Below are 19,845 nucleotides of genomic sequence, written 5' to 3'. Positions count from 1 at the left end.
CTGTAATATTCAGAATACATTGTGAAAAACTAAAATCTTTGCTCACCATTTTTGTTCCAGGCAGATATGCTACATCCAAACTAGAACTAGCGGTTTCCTCATTACTGCATCTAGCCAGCTAACTACTCACTAGAGAACACACACAGGAAATAATCCTTATAGCTGTACTCAATGTGGGAAGAGTTCTACTCAGTCAAGCCACCTGATATTACACCAGAGAACACATACAGGAGATAAACCTTATAGCTGTGATCAATGTGACAAGAGATACTCTGATAAAAGATATCTGATTAAACATCAGAAAATACATGCATGAAGGAGTTTTTTCATTATATCAAACATTGTAGAAGGAGTATTTGTTTGCTGATTGTCTCAAGGGTGGGCAGTCAAAAAGTTTTGTGTTTTGCTTTCTAGCCAGTGCATCACAATTTATTTTGACTGCAAATTTTTCCATATTGGAGATGAGTTTGGTTTGGGCTCGTTCCAAGGGGACGAGAGTTCTAGAAGCTAGTGAGTTTTAGGAAGAAGAGTTCTCGAAGCTAGTGGGGATGTGTGTTTCTTGTTTTTATTTGTTGACAGCTAGTAGACACCATGTTTATCTTCTAGGTGAAGCATTGTAGTTGATTATAATGTGAAATTTAATTTGTTTTCTGTTGATGGTAAGCATTCTCTTAAGTTAAGTTGGTTTTTCCATTTTATGTTTTGAGGTTGGACTTTAGCACGTATAGCTCATCAGCACGGAGGGTGCACTGATTGGTGTCACCTCGCTAGTCAGTATGTGTTACACCTGTGCTGGCTTGTCCATCTCATTAGTGGGAAGGTGTTTCACCTGAGCTGGTCCAGGTTATATGTAAGAGTGTCTGGCCCAGTGCTCCAGTTGTCTTGATAGATGTGGAGAGTCAACACCTTTAGTTGCGCCACCTTTTTGGTTTGCTTCCTGTTTTTAAGTTTGTTGTGGGTTTTTATTTTGTTTGATGCTTGGGCAGATTTACTGGGTCTCATGGTGGGTGTCTTTTAAGTCCCAGTTGTTGTTACTAGTCAACTTTCAGTGGACACCCCCATAGTGTCTTATAACTATTGTGTCTGTGTGTTCTACTGAGGATGGGCCTCTGGGAGAAAACACTGTCAGGAGATTTACAATGTATTTTGGGTGATAAAACCTAAAGAGACCGCATTCCCAGAGCTTGAATGAATGTTTCTGTTCTATATGGTACCAGGGAGAGTTGACCCCAGGGCCAGACCCTGGTCTCTACACAAAGACTACTCTTTCTACAGCAGATACTGTCTGCTGAGAATTATAAGTATCTTTCATACAGATCTTAACCTTGTGACCTGTTCTATACATCTGTTAGTCATCATGTAGGTTGAAAGAAGAGTATCTTGGCAATAAAATACATTTGTACTTTGTCCCTCCTTTGATGGGAGGCAGTCTGTTCTGTGTTCCATGTAGGACTAAAGATCAAGACCACCAGTGTTACATCTTCCTTAGGATGTAACACAACAACATGTGGAACAAGTCAAAGGGGTGTGAATACTTTCTGAAGTCTCTGTATATATAAAACTCCCCCCACACAGCAGTCTAATAGCATCAGTGAAATCTGTTGAAATAAACCCACAGATAAATGTAAAATCTAATAGCATCAGTAAAATCTGTTGAAATAAACCCACAGATAAATACCTAACATAGTACAATTAAACAATACATCAGAATACATATTTACATTTTACATTTAAGTCATTTAGCAGACGCTCTTATCCAGAGCGACTTACAAATTGGTGCGTTCACCTTAAGACATCCAGTGGAACAGCCACTTTACAATAGTGCATCTAAATCTTTTAAGGGGGGTGAGAAGGATTACTTTATCCTATCTAGGTATTCCTGAAAGAGGTGGGGTTTCAGGTGTCTCCGGAAGGTGGTGATTGACTCCGCTGTCCTGGCGTCGTGAGGGAGTTTGTTCCACCATTGGGGGGCCAGAGCAGCGAACAGTTTTGACTGGGCTGCGCGGGAACTGTACTTCCTCAGTGGTAGGGAGGCGAGCAGGCCAGAGGTGGATGAACGCAGTGCCCTTGTTTTGGTGTAGGGCCTGATCAGAGCCTGGAGGTACTGAGGTGCCGTTCCCCTCACAGCTCCGTAGGCAAGCACCATGGTCTTGTAGCGGATGCGAGCTTCAACTGGAAGCCAGTGGAGAGAGCGGAGGAGCGGGGTGACGTGAGAGAACTTGGGAAGGTTGAACACCAGACGGGCTGCGGCGTTCTGGATGAGTTGTAGGGGTTTAATGGCACAAGCAGGGAGCCCAGCCAACAGCGAGTTGCAGTAATCCAGAAGGGAGATGACAAGTGCCTGGATTAGGACCTGCGCCGCTTCCTGTGTGAGGCAGGGTCGTACTCTGCGGATGTTGTAGAGCATGAACCTACAAGAACGGGCCACCGCCTTGATGTTCGTTGAGAACGACAGGGTGTTGTCCAGGATCACGCCAAGGTTCTTAGCGCTCTGGGAGGAGGACACAATGGAGTTGTCAACCGTGATGGCGAGATCATGGAACGGGCAGTCCTTCCCCGGGAGGAAGAGCAGCTCCGTCTTGCCGAGGTTCAGCTTGAGGTGGTGATCCGTCATCCACACTGATATGTCTGCCAGACATGCAGAGATGCGATTCGCCACCTGGTCATCAGAAGGGGGAAAGGAGAAGATTAATTGTGTGTCGTCTGCATAGCAATGATAGGAGAGACCATGTGAGGTTATGACAGAGCCAAGTGACTTGGTGTATAGCGAGAATAGGAGAGGGCCTAGAACAGAGCCCTGGGGGACGCCAGTGGTGCAACAAGTCAATAACACAGTAGAAAGAAAAAAATAGTCTATATACATTGTGTGCAAAAGGCATGAGGAGGTAGGCGAATAATTACAATTTTGCAGATTAACACTGGAGTGATAAATGGTCAGATGGTCATGTACAGGTAGTGATACTGGTGTGCAAAAGAGCAGAAAAGTAAATAAATATAAACAGTATGGGGATGATGTAGGTTAATTGGGTGGGCTATTTACTGATAGACTATGTACAGCTGCAGCGATCGGTTAGCTGCTCAGATAGCAGATGTTTGAAGTTGGTGAGGGAGATAAGTCTCCAACTTCAGCGATTTGAGGTTTAATCTAGACTAGATCCCTCAATAACCTGAGGTCAGTTTTCACAACATTACATCATTAAAAATAAACTTGGTGACGGTGAGATTTAAGAACAAATGACGTAGAGCTCCAAATCTAATTTCTCAGGGAATGTCTTGATGTCATAATAAGAGCTCTATGAAAATAAGAATTTGTTCTTAACTGACTTGCCTAGTAAAATAAAGGTAAAATTTAAAAAAATAATAGATACTGTCATGTTTATAGGCTGAGCAGAGCTCTATAATAATATATAGTACTATTTCAGGCTGCATTTGATCCAATGTTAACGTTTTGTTGGTGTCCCACTTCATCTCTAAAGTAATAATGACTATCTTTTCTAAATGATCATTCTGTAGTTCAGCCTTTCCTTCAAATGGCTATTTTGCCCATGTTTTTGTCGACTAACAAACATTTACTAATATGTTCAGTCTCCCCAAAACGCGTATCCTTTTGCTAACATGTTCAGTCTCCCTAAAACGCTTGTCCTTTTGCTAATATGTTCAGTCTCTCCAAAACGCTTGTTCTTTTGCTAATATGTTTAGTCTCCCCAAAACACATGTCCTTTTCATATCAATAATGTTTGTTATTTTCTGTATTTCTCCAACATGATTTAGAAATCTGCTTTTTGCGTATTTACACACTCCATGCAAGGTCTACAATAGACACATGTCAAACGTTGCATTTATAACTTGTTTGCCATTTGGTGAGACAATTAAGTTGTGATTTTGTGGTGGGGAGGGTGGGGGACTCTGATGGTATACACATGTCACAGTTAAGCAATAAGACCCGAGGAAGTGTGGTATATGGCCAATATAGCATGGTTAAAGACTGTCCTTATGCACAATGCAACACAGAGTGCCTGGATACAGCCCTGAGCCGTGGTATATTGGCCATATATCAGAAACCCGAGGTGGATTATTGCAATTATAAACTGATTACCAACGTAAAAATACATGTTTTGTCATACCTATGGTATACGGCCTCAACCCATTTTAAAACGTAGCTTTCACATTATATAACAAATTCCTGTAGTACAGAACAACATTTTCAAGTATAGAATTTCAGTAACATGCTGCTACATTTGTTCAAAAAACTTTGGAGAGTTTGTGCCCTTTTTTAAGACAGTACTTACTGGTGGTAATCAGATCTCCTGACTCCTCTGTCAATATGACAGTTCTCTCTCCCTCTTTCTCCTCATTCACTTCAAAAACTGCATCCTCCTCTTTCACTGAAACGTCTTTCTCTTCTTCTTTCAATGTAACATCCTCACCCTCTACTTCCTATTTTACTGTAACATCCTTCTCTTCCTTCTCCTCTTTCACGACAACGTTCAGCCCAGAGCATCTTTCTCCGTCCAGCAGACCTCTTCTTTAGCAGGAGGAGAGTAGCTTAGTGAGCTCATGGTCGGAGATGTTAGCTAGCTAGTTGTTAGCATGAGCGACTAGTTTAGTGCTAGGCTAACTTATAAAGCCAGCTAGTTGACTAACAATGTACGTGTAACATTTAAAACGGGGCAATTAACTAGATGTCAGAAGTATATTTAAAACAGAGGCAAATATGCACAGAAACAGTCTAAATGTTTCGGCTGTTGGCTACCAAGGTGGCAGACTCGTTGATGTTGCAGTGTTCCGTCCACTAGATTATACGTCACGCAGGCAGCAACGCCCGAAAGACGCACATCGCCGTCTGCTGACTGGAGTGGGTAACGCAGTTAAGATACGTTTGTTTATTTTCATTCCTTTCATTAAATAACAATATTATATTGAGACGTTTAAATAGAGCAGTGCATATTTTGAGTGAGAATTTAAAGCATACTGTCCTTCATATCTGTATATAAGGCAGTTTCATATTCATTCATTTAAAAGAAACCCACTGGTCACACTGGTTGAATTATCTGTCAAACTAGGAACGCTCTGCAGCCTAGTTTAACAGTGATCTATGTTCTATGAAAGCAGCTGGGAGCAAACTGGAGAATAGCTAGATGAAAACAAAGCTAACTGTGCATCCCCAAGCCCAGGTATATCACTAGACTGCATACAAACCTAACTGCATCCCCAGGCCCTGGTATATCATCAGACTGCATACAAACCAAACTGCATCCCCAGGCCCTGGTATATCATCAGACTGCATACAAACCTAACTGCATCCCGAGTCCCTGGTATATCATCAGACTGCATACAAACATAGCTGAATCCCCAGTCCCTGGTATATCATCAGACTGCATACAAACCTAACTGCATCCCCAGTCCCTGGTATATCACCAGACTGCATACAAACCTAACTGCATCCCCAGTCCCTGGTATATCATCAGACTGCATACAAACCTAACTGCATGCATAGTCCCTGGTATATCACCAGACTTTTGTGACAACCCTCCCACTCTGTCTGCCGAATTCTTTCTCTTTGCTCTTGTTTTCCTTAATAGGATGTCGGTGGGCGGAACCGGGAGGGTAGTCAGTGAAATGGGACACACCTGGGCTCGGGCGTGTCCCAGGATAAATGTACCTCTTCCCCATTCATTGAGGAGACTCTTTCCATGCAGACACAGACATATTTTGGTTGTTTGCATTGGCACCTTTCAACACCCCTCATTATCACATGTATACACGCGACCACTCACTTACACTACTGACTAAACACACACCATTGTTAATTGTATATACTTTACTTCAGTTAATAAATATATTTAGTTATTCTTTATCTCCATGTTGTCTCACTTTTTGTCACGTTCTTCGAGCCGGTTTGTGACACTATGGTCAGCGAGCTGGAGCCCAACTAATGGCGACCAGTTAGGACCCAACTAACAGAGCCCATCTAAAACATGACTGCAGATCAGAAGAGCAGAGACATACAGAATGATGGCAGGGGAAATCCCCCAAATCCAAAATAGATAGATTCCATGATGGGGAAACAAAGCTTCCTGAAGCATTGACGCTTTCCAGCCAATTGTCTCAAAAATAGGTTCATTACTCAAGACTTTAAGCAACACAGAATTTAGAACAGCCAAATTATTATAGATGACATCCCACACCGTAGCACCATAGCCTTTATGTCATTATTATAGATGACATCCCACACCGTAGCAGCGTATCCTTTGTGTCATTTACTAAACCACTGGCCGTGTTCGAGAGCATCAAATCCATGCTGCATTGTGGGTAAATTGTGACTGGCTGACTGATTTATAAATAATGTAGCGACCCGCACAGACAGCTGTGTGTTAGGTGCTAGGCTAGGAGGTGGTTGTGTTGTACTGACCAGTACCCGGTGTTCGCGGGGTCCGACATGTCAATCAACCTGCTATCTGCCAATCACGGGAATGCCTGGAATGTTCTGATGCCGGGCATCCTGGTGGTTGGCGGAGTGGCGTGGAGGGGGTTGGGCATTGGAAGTTAAGACCAGGTTCAGCCTTTGTTCTCTCTCTCTTACGTCTGGGCTTCACAAGAGAAGGTCACGATTGGCTTGTGGGTTATCTGTCATCTATTTGGCGTGTGCTACGGCCCAAACAGTAGCCTGTGTAAAGTTGGTTCAATAAACCGTCAATTCGCAAACTCAAGCCTCTGTCTGGACAATTGTTCATTTATGATCTAGTCAGGTCATTACAATAATAATGAGTAGTTATTTACAATGTATAGTGATTTGAAGGTTAGTCAGTCGCCTGCAGTGTCGAACAAGTCCAAAACCAAACCAATCAGGTGGTTGTTCGACGAAATTAAGCTTTTGACGTCATTGATCACGTGCTGCTGATAAAGTGATACAGGCATCCGCACACTGCTTAGAAGTTTACTGCTTAGTGATTTGGACGCATGCCGCGTAGCTCCGGGTATCAAACGTAACATCCCTACCGAAAAGTTTACAAAACAAAAAGGAGCAAGCAGGGGCCTGTTGCACAAAAGTAGAATTAAGACATCCGGGATAAATGACTCAGCTGAGCTCAATGAAGCCAAAACATGTGCGTCCAGGCTTAATTGGTTGCACAAAGACCAAGCCAGGATGAGCAGACACGGATTCATTAAGCCAGGTGAAACCAATCCTGGATAGGTGCGCGCTCACGGCTCACTCAAATAGACCCCGCCACAGATCACAGATTAACTGATTTACCATGGCAACTAGAGCCGCGTACTTTTCCCCGTCGGAAGCACAAATCCTCATGGAGGCATACGAGGAGGTAAAAGATATAATTAAGAAGAAAGGCAACACCGCCACAGTGATAAAGCAAAGAGAAAAAGCGTGGCAAAGTATTGCAGACCGCCTGAATGCGTAAGTAGTGCACAATTACACACTCACCGCTCCGCTGAAACATCACAATTACAATTCAAATATTTAATTCACATCTCCAAAAATGCAGTTGTACTGTAATTATGAAACGGTTAAATTTTTAATTGAAATGCACTGCAGATATGAGTGAAATTGTGTAAAGTAACTCCATCACACTGTATAAAGCTATGATAAATTTTTGGATATTTTTACTGAAAACAAGACAAAAATACCAAGTAATTTTTTTGCAGTGTGACTCCATTAAATGTGTGTGTGTGTGTGTGTGTGTGTGTGTGTGTGTGTGTGTGTGTGTGTGGATTAAACATGAACGGGCCAAAACGGACATGGCAGCAGGTCAAAATCAAATACAAGAACATTCTGCAGAATGGTATGGTCCCTGACTAATATTTAACAAAGCACAAGCATATATTGTACCCAGAAGGTGCCTGCTCACACATTGTCTGTACTGTTTTAGCAGTGAAAAAGAATACCCACAGACAAGGCACGGGTGGTGGGTCACCAAAGGCTGACCTTACCCCAGCAGAGGACATGGCCTTGGAGCTAAATAAAGGCAGGCCCGTCTTAGAGGGGATCCCTGGGGGAAAGAGACGAGCATAGGTTCCTCCCAAGATGCCACCCGCTTCATTCAAGGTATGTCCTTCCATCTCTACATGGGATACAACCACATTCATATTGAATCAATTTGGACTGTCTGACTTTGGTTTACCTATTGCCTTGCAGTGCCTGGCAGCACTGTGTTCCTGTTAGAGCCACCAGCACAAGCACCAGACGATGCTGATCCAGTGAGTACTCCATCAAAGGCATACTGTAGGCCTGGCATGTCTTGTCTACTAGCTTCAATATGAATCCGATTAAATGTGATAGGGTGAAGGCCCCAGTGCAGCAGCAACAGCACATGATGGAGACGATGATGAGGAGGAGACCATCTCTCTGGATTCCAGAAGGCATGAGGTATCATGTTAAGACTGTGAAAGTACTATTTACTCTACAATGGTGAGGAGTCCTCATCAAAATCAAAAAATCTCATTTCTTTTACAGGACCCAGATGCTATACAGTGGGAAAACCAGCCTGGCAACATAGTGCGTATTAATAAAAGGACACCACATCCTGCCAAATTCCAGCTGCGCTAATTGTATTGTGTTCACAGAGCTCACAAGCTATCAGAAAGTTGTATGGCAACCACCTCCGGCGCCAAATAGAACTGGCAGACATAGACATTCAGTACAAGAAGAAAAGATGGAAAATCTTGCACTGGAGTCCGAAATAAAAAAGAGGACAATTAGGAAACTGGACCTTGAAATAAAAAAACTTGAGAGGGAGGTGAGATATGCCTTCAATGTACACTGTATGCTAACTGTAACACAAATGTATTAATCATTATTTTTCTTTCCTCCCCCAGCTCCAAGAAGATGACACAGCTCAAAATAAAAATTAGGTATATTCTCGTAAAGTCAAGTGAGCCATGACATATGAGCTCTTATTGTGAGCACACAGGACGGTGGCATCTTTCTAAGGTTTTTTTTTTATTTTCCCAGCAATCAGTACAACCAAGTCATCGTTATAAGGCATCGCCCTCTTTGCCCACCCCCCAGCACCAGGTGTGGCCACTAGCCTATATGAAGGCCCAAAATTGTGTGTTCCTTTCTGCTCTGACAATGGCATGCCCATTCGTGCGAGATGTGGTGGATGAAGAAGCACTTGTGCTGAGGAGAGCCTTCAGGCGAGAAAGGGTCTTCAGGGACCGGTTGGACCCACTGGCCTTCCCTGATGACCATCTATATGAAAGATACAGGTTTTCTGCAGATGGCATCAGGTATCTATGCAGACTACTGGGTCCCAGGATTAAGCACCGCACTGCACGGAGCCATGCACTGAGTGTGGAGCAAATGGTTTGTGTGGCCTTGCGCTTTTTGCTAGTGGAGCCTTCCTGTACTCAGTGGGGATGCAGAACAGCTGAACAAGGCCACAATTTGCCGCACAATAAGGAGTGTGTGTCTGGCTATCAAAGCATTAGCAGATGTCTTCATCTCCTTCCCTGGCCACAGAAGACTCTGTGACATCAAAGAGGAGTTCTATAGGATTGCAGGTAAGAGGATCTACAAATTACAGGACAACTGTTAACACATAGTAGGATACTCATTACTTTGTGTGACAGGTTTCCCCAATGTCATTGGTGCAGTGGACTGCACACACATAAGGATAAAAGCCCCTCAGGTGCCCATGAGGCCGATTTTGTGAATAGGAAATCCTTTCACAGCATTAATGTTCAGGTGAACATAACTTTTGATATTGTCCATTGACGAACACTCTGCATTGCCAGTGATGTGCATTGATTGGTGTAATATTCCTCATCTTATGATTTCAGATGGTCTGCAATGCTGACTGTGTGATCAGCAATGTTGTGGCAAAATGGCCTGGCTCAGTCCATGACTCCAGAATCTTTCGGGCCTCTGAAATCTATCAGTGCCTATCACAAGGTAAGCCACACAACCCCTATTTATAACCATCATGGCTGTGTCAAGAATATCACTGTGTTTATGAGGTAGTAATGATGAGATTTTGTGTTGACAGGTGAATTCTCTGGTGTGTTGCTGGGAGACAGGGGTATGGCTGCCAGCCTTTTCTCCTGACACCTTTCACAGACCCCCAGGAAGCACAGCAGGCCTACAACCATGCCCATGCCAGGACCAGGGCCAGAGTTGAAATGACCTTTGGCCTCCTGAAGGCACGCTTTCACTGCCTTCACAAATTAAGGGTCAGCCCTGTTAGGGCATGTGATATTACTGTGGCTTGTGCTGTCCTCCACAATGTGGCCTGCCTGAGGAAGGAGAGGGCCCCCAGAGTGCCACCAGCCATGGACTGGGACAATCCGGCAATCTTCCCTGATGACGACAGTGGTCGGCTGCTGAGGGACCAATATGTGTTGAATTATTTTAGTTAGTATGTGTGCTTTCAATTTTGGTTAAATATGTCCTGCGGTGGCAGAGGAATTTGGGTTTTTTTGGGTTCGTTTTTTTTACGAATTTGGCCTCTTATGATGTTTGTGCGGTATACTGTGTGTAATACAAGGCTGCAGGGAGGCTACTGCATCCATTCATTTGTCTGTTCAGTTGATGTGTATGGATTTATCCTGCATTTATTTTAGTGCGCAGACATGCAGGGTGTGTTATATACAGACCTTTGAATGTGTATGTATCATTTTGTATAATATGCTTGGATTCTGTGCTTTCCATCTTGTAGAGTCACTGTGACTTCAGTTTCGAAAGGAGCTGATGGTTTACCTGCTTTGTTTTGTCCTTATTCAATGAAGGAACATAATGTTACACATTGTGTTTTTATATTCATATGGAATGTGTATTTGTTTATATGACAGAGTACTAGGGCCACACTGAAGAAAAAGGATAAAGTCATACATTTATGAGGCTGGTTCTTTCTGCAGAAAAGCTACATTGTTTTTACAGTTTTGATACTTATGACAATGTGATACTTAATATTCTGGCACATCAGCATGTCTTTGTTTATGAAACCATACTGAAGTACAATTTCACGAAATGCCCCACATCTGTCATTTTAACAACTGTCCTCCTTTAAAACAACTGGTTACAATATTATGACTTGTGTTTTTTTCCCCTCTGTGGCCCTAATATTCTATCATTTTATATATAGCCTTATAGTCTATGGGAAACTGTAAATTATCTAATGATAGCAACATCATCTAAAAATCATTTTTTATCCAAAATCATTGAAATTAATGATCACAAACGTTTAAATAATAACAGTGGGTCTAGTTATATGTGATAACAATGTATAGTGAGCAGTGAAATAACTATTGGTTTCCATTTGTGGTGACTGCTGACTGACATTAGGGATGAGATTAAATAAATCCTGCAATTTAGCCTGGTCTGGAGCAGGCTAGCTCCACAGAATAAATCTCCATGGTAATTTATACCATAACATATCCTCCTGCCCCCTATCCATCTTTAGTGCAACCGGATTACGGATCAATTGAGCCAGGATCACCAAGATATCCTGGCTTAATCCCTTATCCTAGTTTTGTGCAACAGGCCCCAGGTATGATTTTCAAAACTCATGCTTCCTACACTTTAACTTGTTGTCTGAAAATTAAATATACATTTTACTCAACTGCGTTTACCAACTCCAGTCAGCAGATGGCGAAGTGAGACTTTATTAAGGCAATGCTGTTGGTGTGACGTATAATCTAGTGGACGGAACGCTTCTTTAAACAGCAGCAACCGTTCGTCAGCCACCTCGGTAGCTTGCTATACAAAATAGCCGAACCAATAAAGCTCTTTAGACGCTTTAGTGTATATTAGCCACGGTGTTTTAAACCCACTTCTGTCCTCTAGTTAGTTATCCGATTTAATTTCATATTTACGGAGTTGTTGTTATTATTCAGCTAACAGGCTGGTTAAGTTAGCATTAGCCTAGCTAGCTAACATCCCCGACCATGCGGTCACTAAGCTACTCTCCTTCTAAAGAAGAGGTGGGTATCACAGTAAAACAAGAAGTAGAGGGTGAGGCCGTTACTGTGAAAGAAGAGGAAGACACGTTCAGAGTGAAAGAGGAGGAGGATTCATTTTATGGATTGAAAGAGGAAGAGGTGGAGATGACTGTCACATCCACAAAGGAGGAGGAAGAAGAGAAGGAACCTGGATATCTGGGCCCGGTTTCCCAAACGCATCTTAAGGTGTCTGATGGTTCTAACGGTGAATTGAGAAACCGTTCCATGATTAACACTAGTAAGTACTGTCTTAAAAACAGAGGCACAAACTCTGCAGTTGTTGATCTGATGTTTGGTGTCAAAGCGGGAAATCTGCAATTGCTACATCCATATTGTGACTTTTAAATTATTTATTTATAGCCATTGATTATTGAAGAATATAACGCATGCCTCATAAGCTTAGTTCAACTGTTGTAAACACTGTATAGCCTCAACATGGTTAGAACTATAATGTTGAAATCATGGATGGTCAGTCCTTGCATCCATAGGTCTGTCTATCAATTTGAGAGTAGTTTCATTTCTCCATCCCCATCCTTCATCTTATTAGCAACAGTGGTGGAATGACAGATTTGTTATTGTTTGAACTGCGTATTGCTGGGTTGTGTGTTTTTTTTTAAACAGCAACAAAACGGCTGCCCAGAGACTTGGTTTGGTAAACAGCTGAGGGATGGGGGCTGGAGAAATGTAACCACTCTCAAATTAATAGAGAAAGCTATTGTAGCAACCGTAACCCAACACCTAGCCACCTCATCAAGAAGTTCAGACATCTTGGCGTAACCGTTGTAAGGTGTTGGCTTGACAGTCGCTGGACTCAGGTTTGAGTTCAGCTCAAGGCTACCCCTGAATTCACTACACTATGAATACAAAGACCGCCATCCATGAGGTCAACATTATCGTTTTTAAACAGTTTGAGGCTATATAGTATATTCTAGAATTCATCCACAATGTCATAATGATAGTTTAACCAGGATTCTAGGATATATATACTATATTCTAGAATTCATCCATGTCACAATGATAGTTTAACCAGGTTTCTAGGCTATATACAGGGAGGGAAAAAAATATTTGATCCCCTGCTGATTTTGTACGTTTGCCCACTGACAAAGAAATGATCAGTCTATAATTTTAATGGTAGGTTTATTTGAACAGTGAGAGACAAAAATGAGTGAGACAAAAATCCAGAAAAACACATGTCAAAAATGTTATAAATTGATTTGCATTTTAATGAGGGAAATAAGTATTTGACCCCCTCTTAATCAGAAATATTTCTGGCTCCCAGGTGTCTTTTATACAGGTAACGAGCTGAGATTAGGAGCACACTCTTAAAGGCAGCGCTCTTAATCTCAGTGTGTTACCTCTATAGAAGACACCTGTCCACAGAAGCAATCAATCAGATTCCAAACTCTCCACCATGGCCAAGACCAAAGAGCTCTCCAAGGATGTCAGGGACAAGATTGTAGACCTACACAAGGCTGGAATGGGCTACAAGACCATCACCAAGCAGCTTGGTGAGAATTTGCAAATGGAAGAAAGAAAAGAACTGTCAATCTCCCTCGGCCTGGGGCTCCATGCAAGATCTCACCTCGTGGAGTTGTAACCACGGTCATGAGAACGGTGAGGAATCAGCCCAGATCTACACGGGAGAATCTTGTCAATGATCTCAAGGCAGCTGGGACCATAGTCACCAAGAAAACAATTGGTAACACACTACGCCGTGAAGGACTGAAATCCTGCAGCGCCCGCAAGGTCCCCCTGCTCAAAAAAGCACATATACATGCCCGTCTGAAGTTTGCCAATGAACATCTGAATGATTCAGAGGACAACTGGGTGAAAGTGTTGTGGTCAGATGAGACCAAAATGGAGCTTTTGGCATCAACTCAACTCGCTGTGTTTGGAGGAGGAGGAATGCTGCCTATGACCCCAATAACACCATCCCACCTGTCAAACATGGAGGTGGAAACATTATGCTTTTGGGGTGTATTTCTGCTAAGGGGACAGGACCACTTCACCGCATCAAAGGGACGATGGACGGGGCAAAGTACCGTCAAATCTTGGGTGAGAACCTCCTGCCCTCAGCCAGGGCATTGAAAATGGGTAGTGGATGGGTATTCCAGCATGACAATGACCCAAAATTTACGGCCAAGGCAACAAAGGAGTGGCTCAAGAAGAAGCAAATTAAGGTCCTGGAGTGGCCTAGCCAGTCTCCAGACCTTAATCCCATAAATCTGTGGAGGGAGCTGAAGGTTCGAGTTGCCAAACGTCAGTCTCGAAACCTTCATGACTTGGAGAAGATCTGCAAAGAGGAGTGGGAGAAAATCCCTCCTGAGATGTGTGCAAACCTGGTGGCCAACTACAAGAAACGTCTGACCTCTGTGATGGCCAACAAGGGTTTTGTACAAAGTAATGTTTTGCAGAGGGGTTAAATACTTGTTTCCCTCATTAAAATGCAAATCAATTTATAACATTTTTTTGATGTTATAAAGTTTTTCTGGATTTTTTTTTGTTATTCTGTTTTTTCACTGTTCTAATAAACCTACCATTAAAATTATAGACTGATAATTTCCTTGTCAATGGGCAAATGGGAAAAATCAGCAGGGATCAAATACTTTTTTCCCTCACTGTAATATATTCTAGAATTGCCAGTGTAGATTTCCAAATTGTTACAGCTGTTGATAAGTCATTGTATAATATTCTGCCTATTTATTTTCATGCCATTACATTAAAGGCGAAACATACCTAGATTCAGTTACCTTCATGAATTGGTTTGAAACCTTTGTTTTATAACCTTCTCAAAGTTGGTGCCTTGACGGATTTGTAGAAAATGTTTTGTCATAAAACAATATTTTTTATTTATTTAAATGCAACCTTTATTTAACTAGGCAAATAATTTAAGAACAAATAGTTATTTACAATGACTGCCTACCCCGGACGACTCTGGGCCAATTGTGCGCCGCCCTATGGGACTCCCAATCAAGGCCGGTTGTGATACAGCCTGGATTTGATCCAGGGTGTTATAGTGAGGCCTCAAGCACTGAGATGCAGTGTCCGCTCCACCACCCGGGAGCCCCAAAATCATGTTCTAGTGCTGACCCCAACTAGACTATATCTTGGTCAACCAAGAGTCATCTGTTCTTTATACTAATCACCCCATGTTTTAATAAAATCAACTATATGTGCGTCTGATGCTTTAAGCATGCTTTTTTATTAAATAATTACAGATACACAAATTACTCAAGGGAGCCATTCATCAATATCACCTAACCAGCAGTAGAAAAACTCCTCCTCCCGCTGCTGCTGGATGTATATTCTGCCGTTATGCTCCTGAAGTTTTCAGTAATACACGGCACCAACGGTCGTCAAACTTTTTCCATTAATGAGTGCTAATTTATCTTACCATTTCTACCAATCTGCATGCAAGTTATGATTTTCATGTGCTCATTTTTGTGGATCAGATTCATTTAATTTATAGTAGTATCTCAAAATCATCGTCTGTGATACATTTTTATTAATTTATCCGTTATTTTACCAGGTAAGTTGACTGAGAACACGTTCTCATTTGCAGCAACGACCTGGGGAATAGTTACAGGGGACATTAATCTACATGCTATATGAATCTAAATGAAAATTATACAAATCGAAAATAAACTTTTATTGCCATTGCCAACTATGTAAAAATAGCCGACATAAAGCCAACTAATAATAACATTGCAGCCTGAAGGTAGAAAATATCCTGATAAAAATAAATATCCTATAAATCACATTGGCTGCACATGGCCTGTCTTCAACAAACTTTAAACATGGTATCAACTATCAACTGGGTTAGCCCGAAACTCGTGATAGCAAGCTTGCAACATTGTATAAAATATTCTGGGCACTCAGTTTCCCGGCCAATGAGTTTGAGACAGACACTGCTGTCGGCTATTTGTGTAAAGGATAAGTAGTAATCAGGTATTTTATGACATTTCTACTTGATCAGAGCATTACATTTTTCCCTTTTATGCTGAGTGGTTATCGAAAGGGCGGGAGCTGGAAATACTTTATGAAAATACTTTGAGGAACTATTGTCATTCGCAATTGATTTTGATTAGACTTTGTTTACTTGCTGTTTGAGGGGAAGAAAAAATTACTTTGAGAAGCTCCAACTCATTAGTGGTGTTGTCTTAAACCAATCAGAAATACTACCAGGCATCCCAAATGTAACTTTGACTTTAATTACTCTTCCCTGAAGGAGGGAAACGAGGTACAACACCTGTTTGAACCCGCCCTTTCCTGGGTCGGTGAAGAGCGGTATTAAATTTAAGGAATAAATCCGAGCCTCACGCTCATCACCTGTGGAAGGCGGGGCTTCCAGCGAGGCGTGGATTTAATAGTATGTTGTACCTAGTTTCCCTCCTTCAAGGAACATTAGTTATAGTCATAACGTGTGGATTTAATAGTATGTTGTTCCGAGTTTCCCTCCTTCAGGGAACAGTAGTTATAGTCATAACGTTAAGCTTGTCATATGATGAACTTCAACTTAAATACTGGATCTTGCTGTGGGACAGTTTCTTTTTTTGTATTCAGATCTCTGAAATGCACTCTAACTACGTAACATTTAGTGTCTCCTTATGTTACGCTGGGAAAACCGTTTTCACGGGCACAGGAATTCTAAATCATTTCAGAGTTTGCTTAATCCAATGGTTCTAACAGGAGAGTCACCTTAACTTTATTGACAACACCCAAATGGATACTGTCATTTACGCGGTTCTTCAATAATTACACATCATTCTTAATACTGTGGCAATTTAGTTAGTCACATGATCAACTATCATCAGCTGATCCAGGAAATCATTTTCTGAATGACAGTCAAATGACAAACATCACGACATGCAACAACAACCAAAGTGCTTCTTCATTCATTACTCTGGTAAAGACTGTTATGACGTGCTCCACATTCGATCCAACATCCCTAACAAATTGATGTTTATAGTTTGTTATTGTCTGCTTGATTTATAGTAGGGTCTCGTTAGTCTGTTTGCACACAGAGATACTTATCTCATAATGTGTAGAGAACTGTTCCTTGATGGATAGACTATTGTACAACACACAGAGCTATTTTCCTTTATTCAGGACATTTAGAATGACAACACATTACAGAGTAGCCTAGTGGGATTATTGACAAAATTATCTGGTGACCAGATTATGAAATGTCATGACAAAGGCATTTTAGTTTCCATGTTTCACCTGAAATATTAAATTATTTATAGTCCCCGGTCTATGTTGTTGTTAGGTGAAGTTATGGGTCCTACAGTAGGTCTATGTTGTTGTTGTTGTTATGGGCAAATTTGGCAAACACTTAGTGTACAAACCCTCGTTGTCAGGCTGATGGAATATCTAGCAAAAAATAGCATTTTACTGGTTGAAGTGTTTTTTTAAAAAGTACAAAGCGATTGATTTGCGATGATGACACAAACATATTAAGCATGACATTCAAGCGAGGCTTACAATTATAATCCAAAGTAGTGTGAAATGCTCTCATAAGCTTCCTGGAAATGGAGGTTACTTCCCTGAGTTTTCCCCCATTCACATACAGAATACATTGTGAAAAACTCAAATCTTTGCTCACCATTTTTTCTCCAGGCAGATATACTACATCCATAACTAGCGGTTTCCTCATTAGCAGGGAGGAGTTTCTACAACAAATTGCGTGTGAATCGACGTCATACCGCAATTTTAGCAAACACAGAAAGCATCCTATATTGGAGAACAAAAGTCGTCTGGCACAATGCTTAGGATTTCAACAACTTTAATAACCGATGTCTAGCCTACAATTATCAGTTACTACTAATGTGAAAATAATCTAAAATATTCCTATTCTTGCGAATTTTGTGAGCCTTTAACCATCTGTCTGACTTTGTGGTTCACGCAGGAGAGAGACGGGACTATCGTGGATCTTCTGGGGAGCCTCAACAACCTCGTGATGCTGACGAGGCAGAGAAAAGTATCTCCAGATCAGAACACCTCAAGAAACACCCGCAGAGACCCTCATGGAAGAGAACTCACATCTGCTCTGACTGTGGGAAACATTTCAAATTTTCATATGAACTTAAAATACACCAGAGAACACACACAGAAGAGAAACCTTATAGCTGTGCTCAATGTGGGAAGAGTTTTACTACATCTTGCAAGCTGACTAGACACCAGAGAACACACACAGGAGAGAGACCGTATAGCTGTACTCAATGTGGGAAGAGTTTTTCTCAGTCAACCACCCTGATAGCACACCAGAGAACACACACAGGAGAGAAACCTTATAGCTGTGCTCAATGTGGGAAGAGTTTTACTACATCTAGCAGCTGGTATAGACACCGGAGAACACACACCGGAGAGAAACCTTATAGCTGTGTTCAATGTGGGAAGAGTTTTGCTACATCTTGCAAGCTGACTAGACACCAGAGAACACACACAGGAGAGAGACCGTATAGCTGTACTCAATGTGGGAAGAGTTTTTCTCAGTCAACCACCCTGATATCACACCAGAGAACACACACAGGAGAGAAACCTTATAGCTGTGTTCAATGTGGGAAGAGTTTTGTTACATCTAGCAGTCTGACTAAACACCAGAGAACACACACAGGAGAGAAATCTTATAACTGTACTGAATGTGGGAAGAGTTTTACTCAGTCAACCAGCCTTATATCACACCAGAGAACACACACAGGAGAGAAATCTTATAACTGTACTGAATGTGGGAAGAGTTTTACTCAGTCAACCAGCCTTATATCACACCAGAGAAAACACACACAGGAGAGAAATCTCATAGCATTGCTCAATGTGGGAAGAGTTTTGCTACGTTTAGTAAGCGGACTACACAACATGTAACACACACACAGGAGAGAATTCTCAGCTGTGATCAGTGTTTGTCCTTGATAAAATACCTCTGATCAAACATCAGAAAATACATGAAGGAGTTGTTTCATGATGTCAATTAATTAATGTCACAGTGTAGAACGTTTCAACATTGTAGTAGGAGTATTTTAGTCATGTCACGATGTCGAACCCTAAACGTTTGCCCCTTTTCTATTGATTTGAACTTGATAGGGATGTTAGCTTCACGGAAAATTCAGGCTCTGAATTGAAAGAGTACTAATTATGTGATTTAACAAAAAGGGACGAGTTGTGTTACCCTTACGACGTTGATGACCCACTTGAGTAAAAAATGCGTCACTTCAAAATGTAGCTAGCTGTTTTCTACAAATTGTCCTCTAACCAGGGATGTACACATTACTCTCAGATTCTGTGTGGTTTTTGAGCTGTTAGTTTTAACAGGACGTGTAACCTCATCTCCCTCCGGTCGCACACTTGATTTCAACATGATATCGAGGAATTATGACAAATAAGTGTTGTGTTTCTTTGTTTAGCGACCCCTACATTATTTAAATGCATCTCTCCAAAATGTTGCTGACTGTCTTCTGCAGGTTGTCCTCTAACCAGTGAGGTAAAAGATATCTCCCATTTCCATGTGTTTTGTTTTTTAGTTGTGTTAGTTTCAACAGCACGAACAACCTGATTTTCCCCCCTAATTGATATCAGTGATTTATTGCTACTTGTCAAAACAGCGTTTCTGGTGCTTGTGCAGTTTATAAGGAGTTTGTTTTAAAAAATACAAGTAATATGATTATTGTGGCAGATGTTTGTGTAAATAGCCCATTTTATGTTTAGGTTTTCAATTTATCACAAACTGTTTCTGCATATTGGTTATTGATTTAGACACGTTAAAACTGTGTTTTGACATTGGGGCTATCCCATCTAGCAAAATGTCATTGCAAAGACGTTGAAAATAAGACTTATGCAACCAAATATTTCATATTCACAATTCATGTAACATTTAGTAATCATAATTATTTATGT

At 41.5% G+C, this 19,845-nt stretch overlaps 1 protein-coding gene across 1 annotated transcript; it reads left to right on the top strand.

Moving 5' to 3' along the window:
- The first annotated feature begins 11,595 nt into the window (after positions 1-11,595).
- LOC135567132 (zinc finger protein 501-like) lies at positions 11,596-19,625 on the top strand. Its single transcript, XM_065014587.1, has 2 exons — positions 11,596-12,193; positions 17,864-19,625. Exons 1-2 carry the CDS (start codon positions 11,902-11,904, stop codon positions 18,814-18,816), a joined length of 1,245 nt encoding a protein of 414 aa, XP_064870659.1. The 5' UTR covers positions 11,596-11,901; the 3' UTR covers positions 18,817-19,625.
- The last annotated feature ends 220 nt before the right edge of the window (positions 19,626-19,845 follow it).

Source organism: Oncorhynchus nerka, unplaced genomic scaffold (genome assembly GCF_034236695.1).
Source record: "Oncorhynchus nerka isolate Pitt River unplaced genomic scaffold, Oner_Uvic_2.0 unplaced_scaffold_2561, whole genome shotgun sequence".
Classification (NCBI taxonomy): domain Eukaryota; kingdom Metazoa; phylum Chordata; class Actinopteri; order Salmoniformes; family Salmonidae; genus Oncorhynchus; species Oncorhynchus nerka.
This window is presented reverse-complemented; position numbering and strand designations above follow the sequence as displayed.

Excerpts from the sequence above, each read along its gene's own strand:
- LOC135567132 (XM_065014587.1), top strand. The coding sequence starts at position 11,902 with ATGCGGTCACTAAGCTACTCTCCTTCTAAAGAAGAGGTGGGTATCACA. Across the intron at positions 12,194-17,863 it reads CCGTTCCATGATTAACACTA|GAGAGAGACGGGACTATCGT; the intron begins GTAAGTACTGTC and ends TGGTTCACGCAG.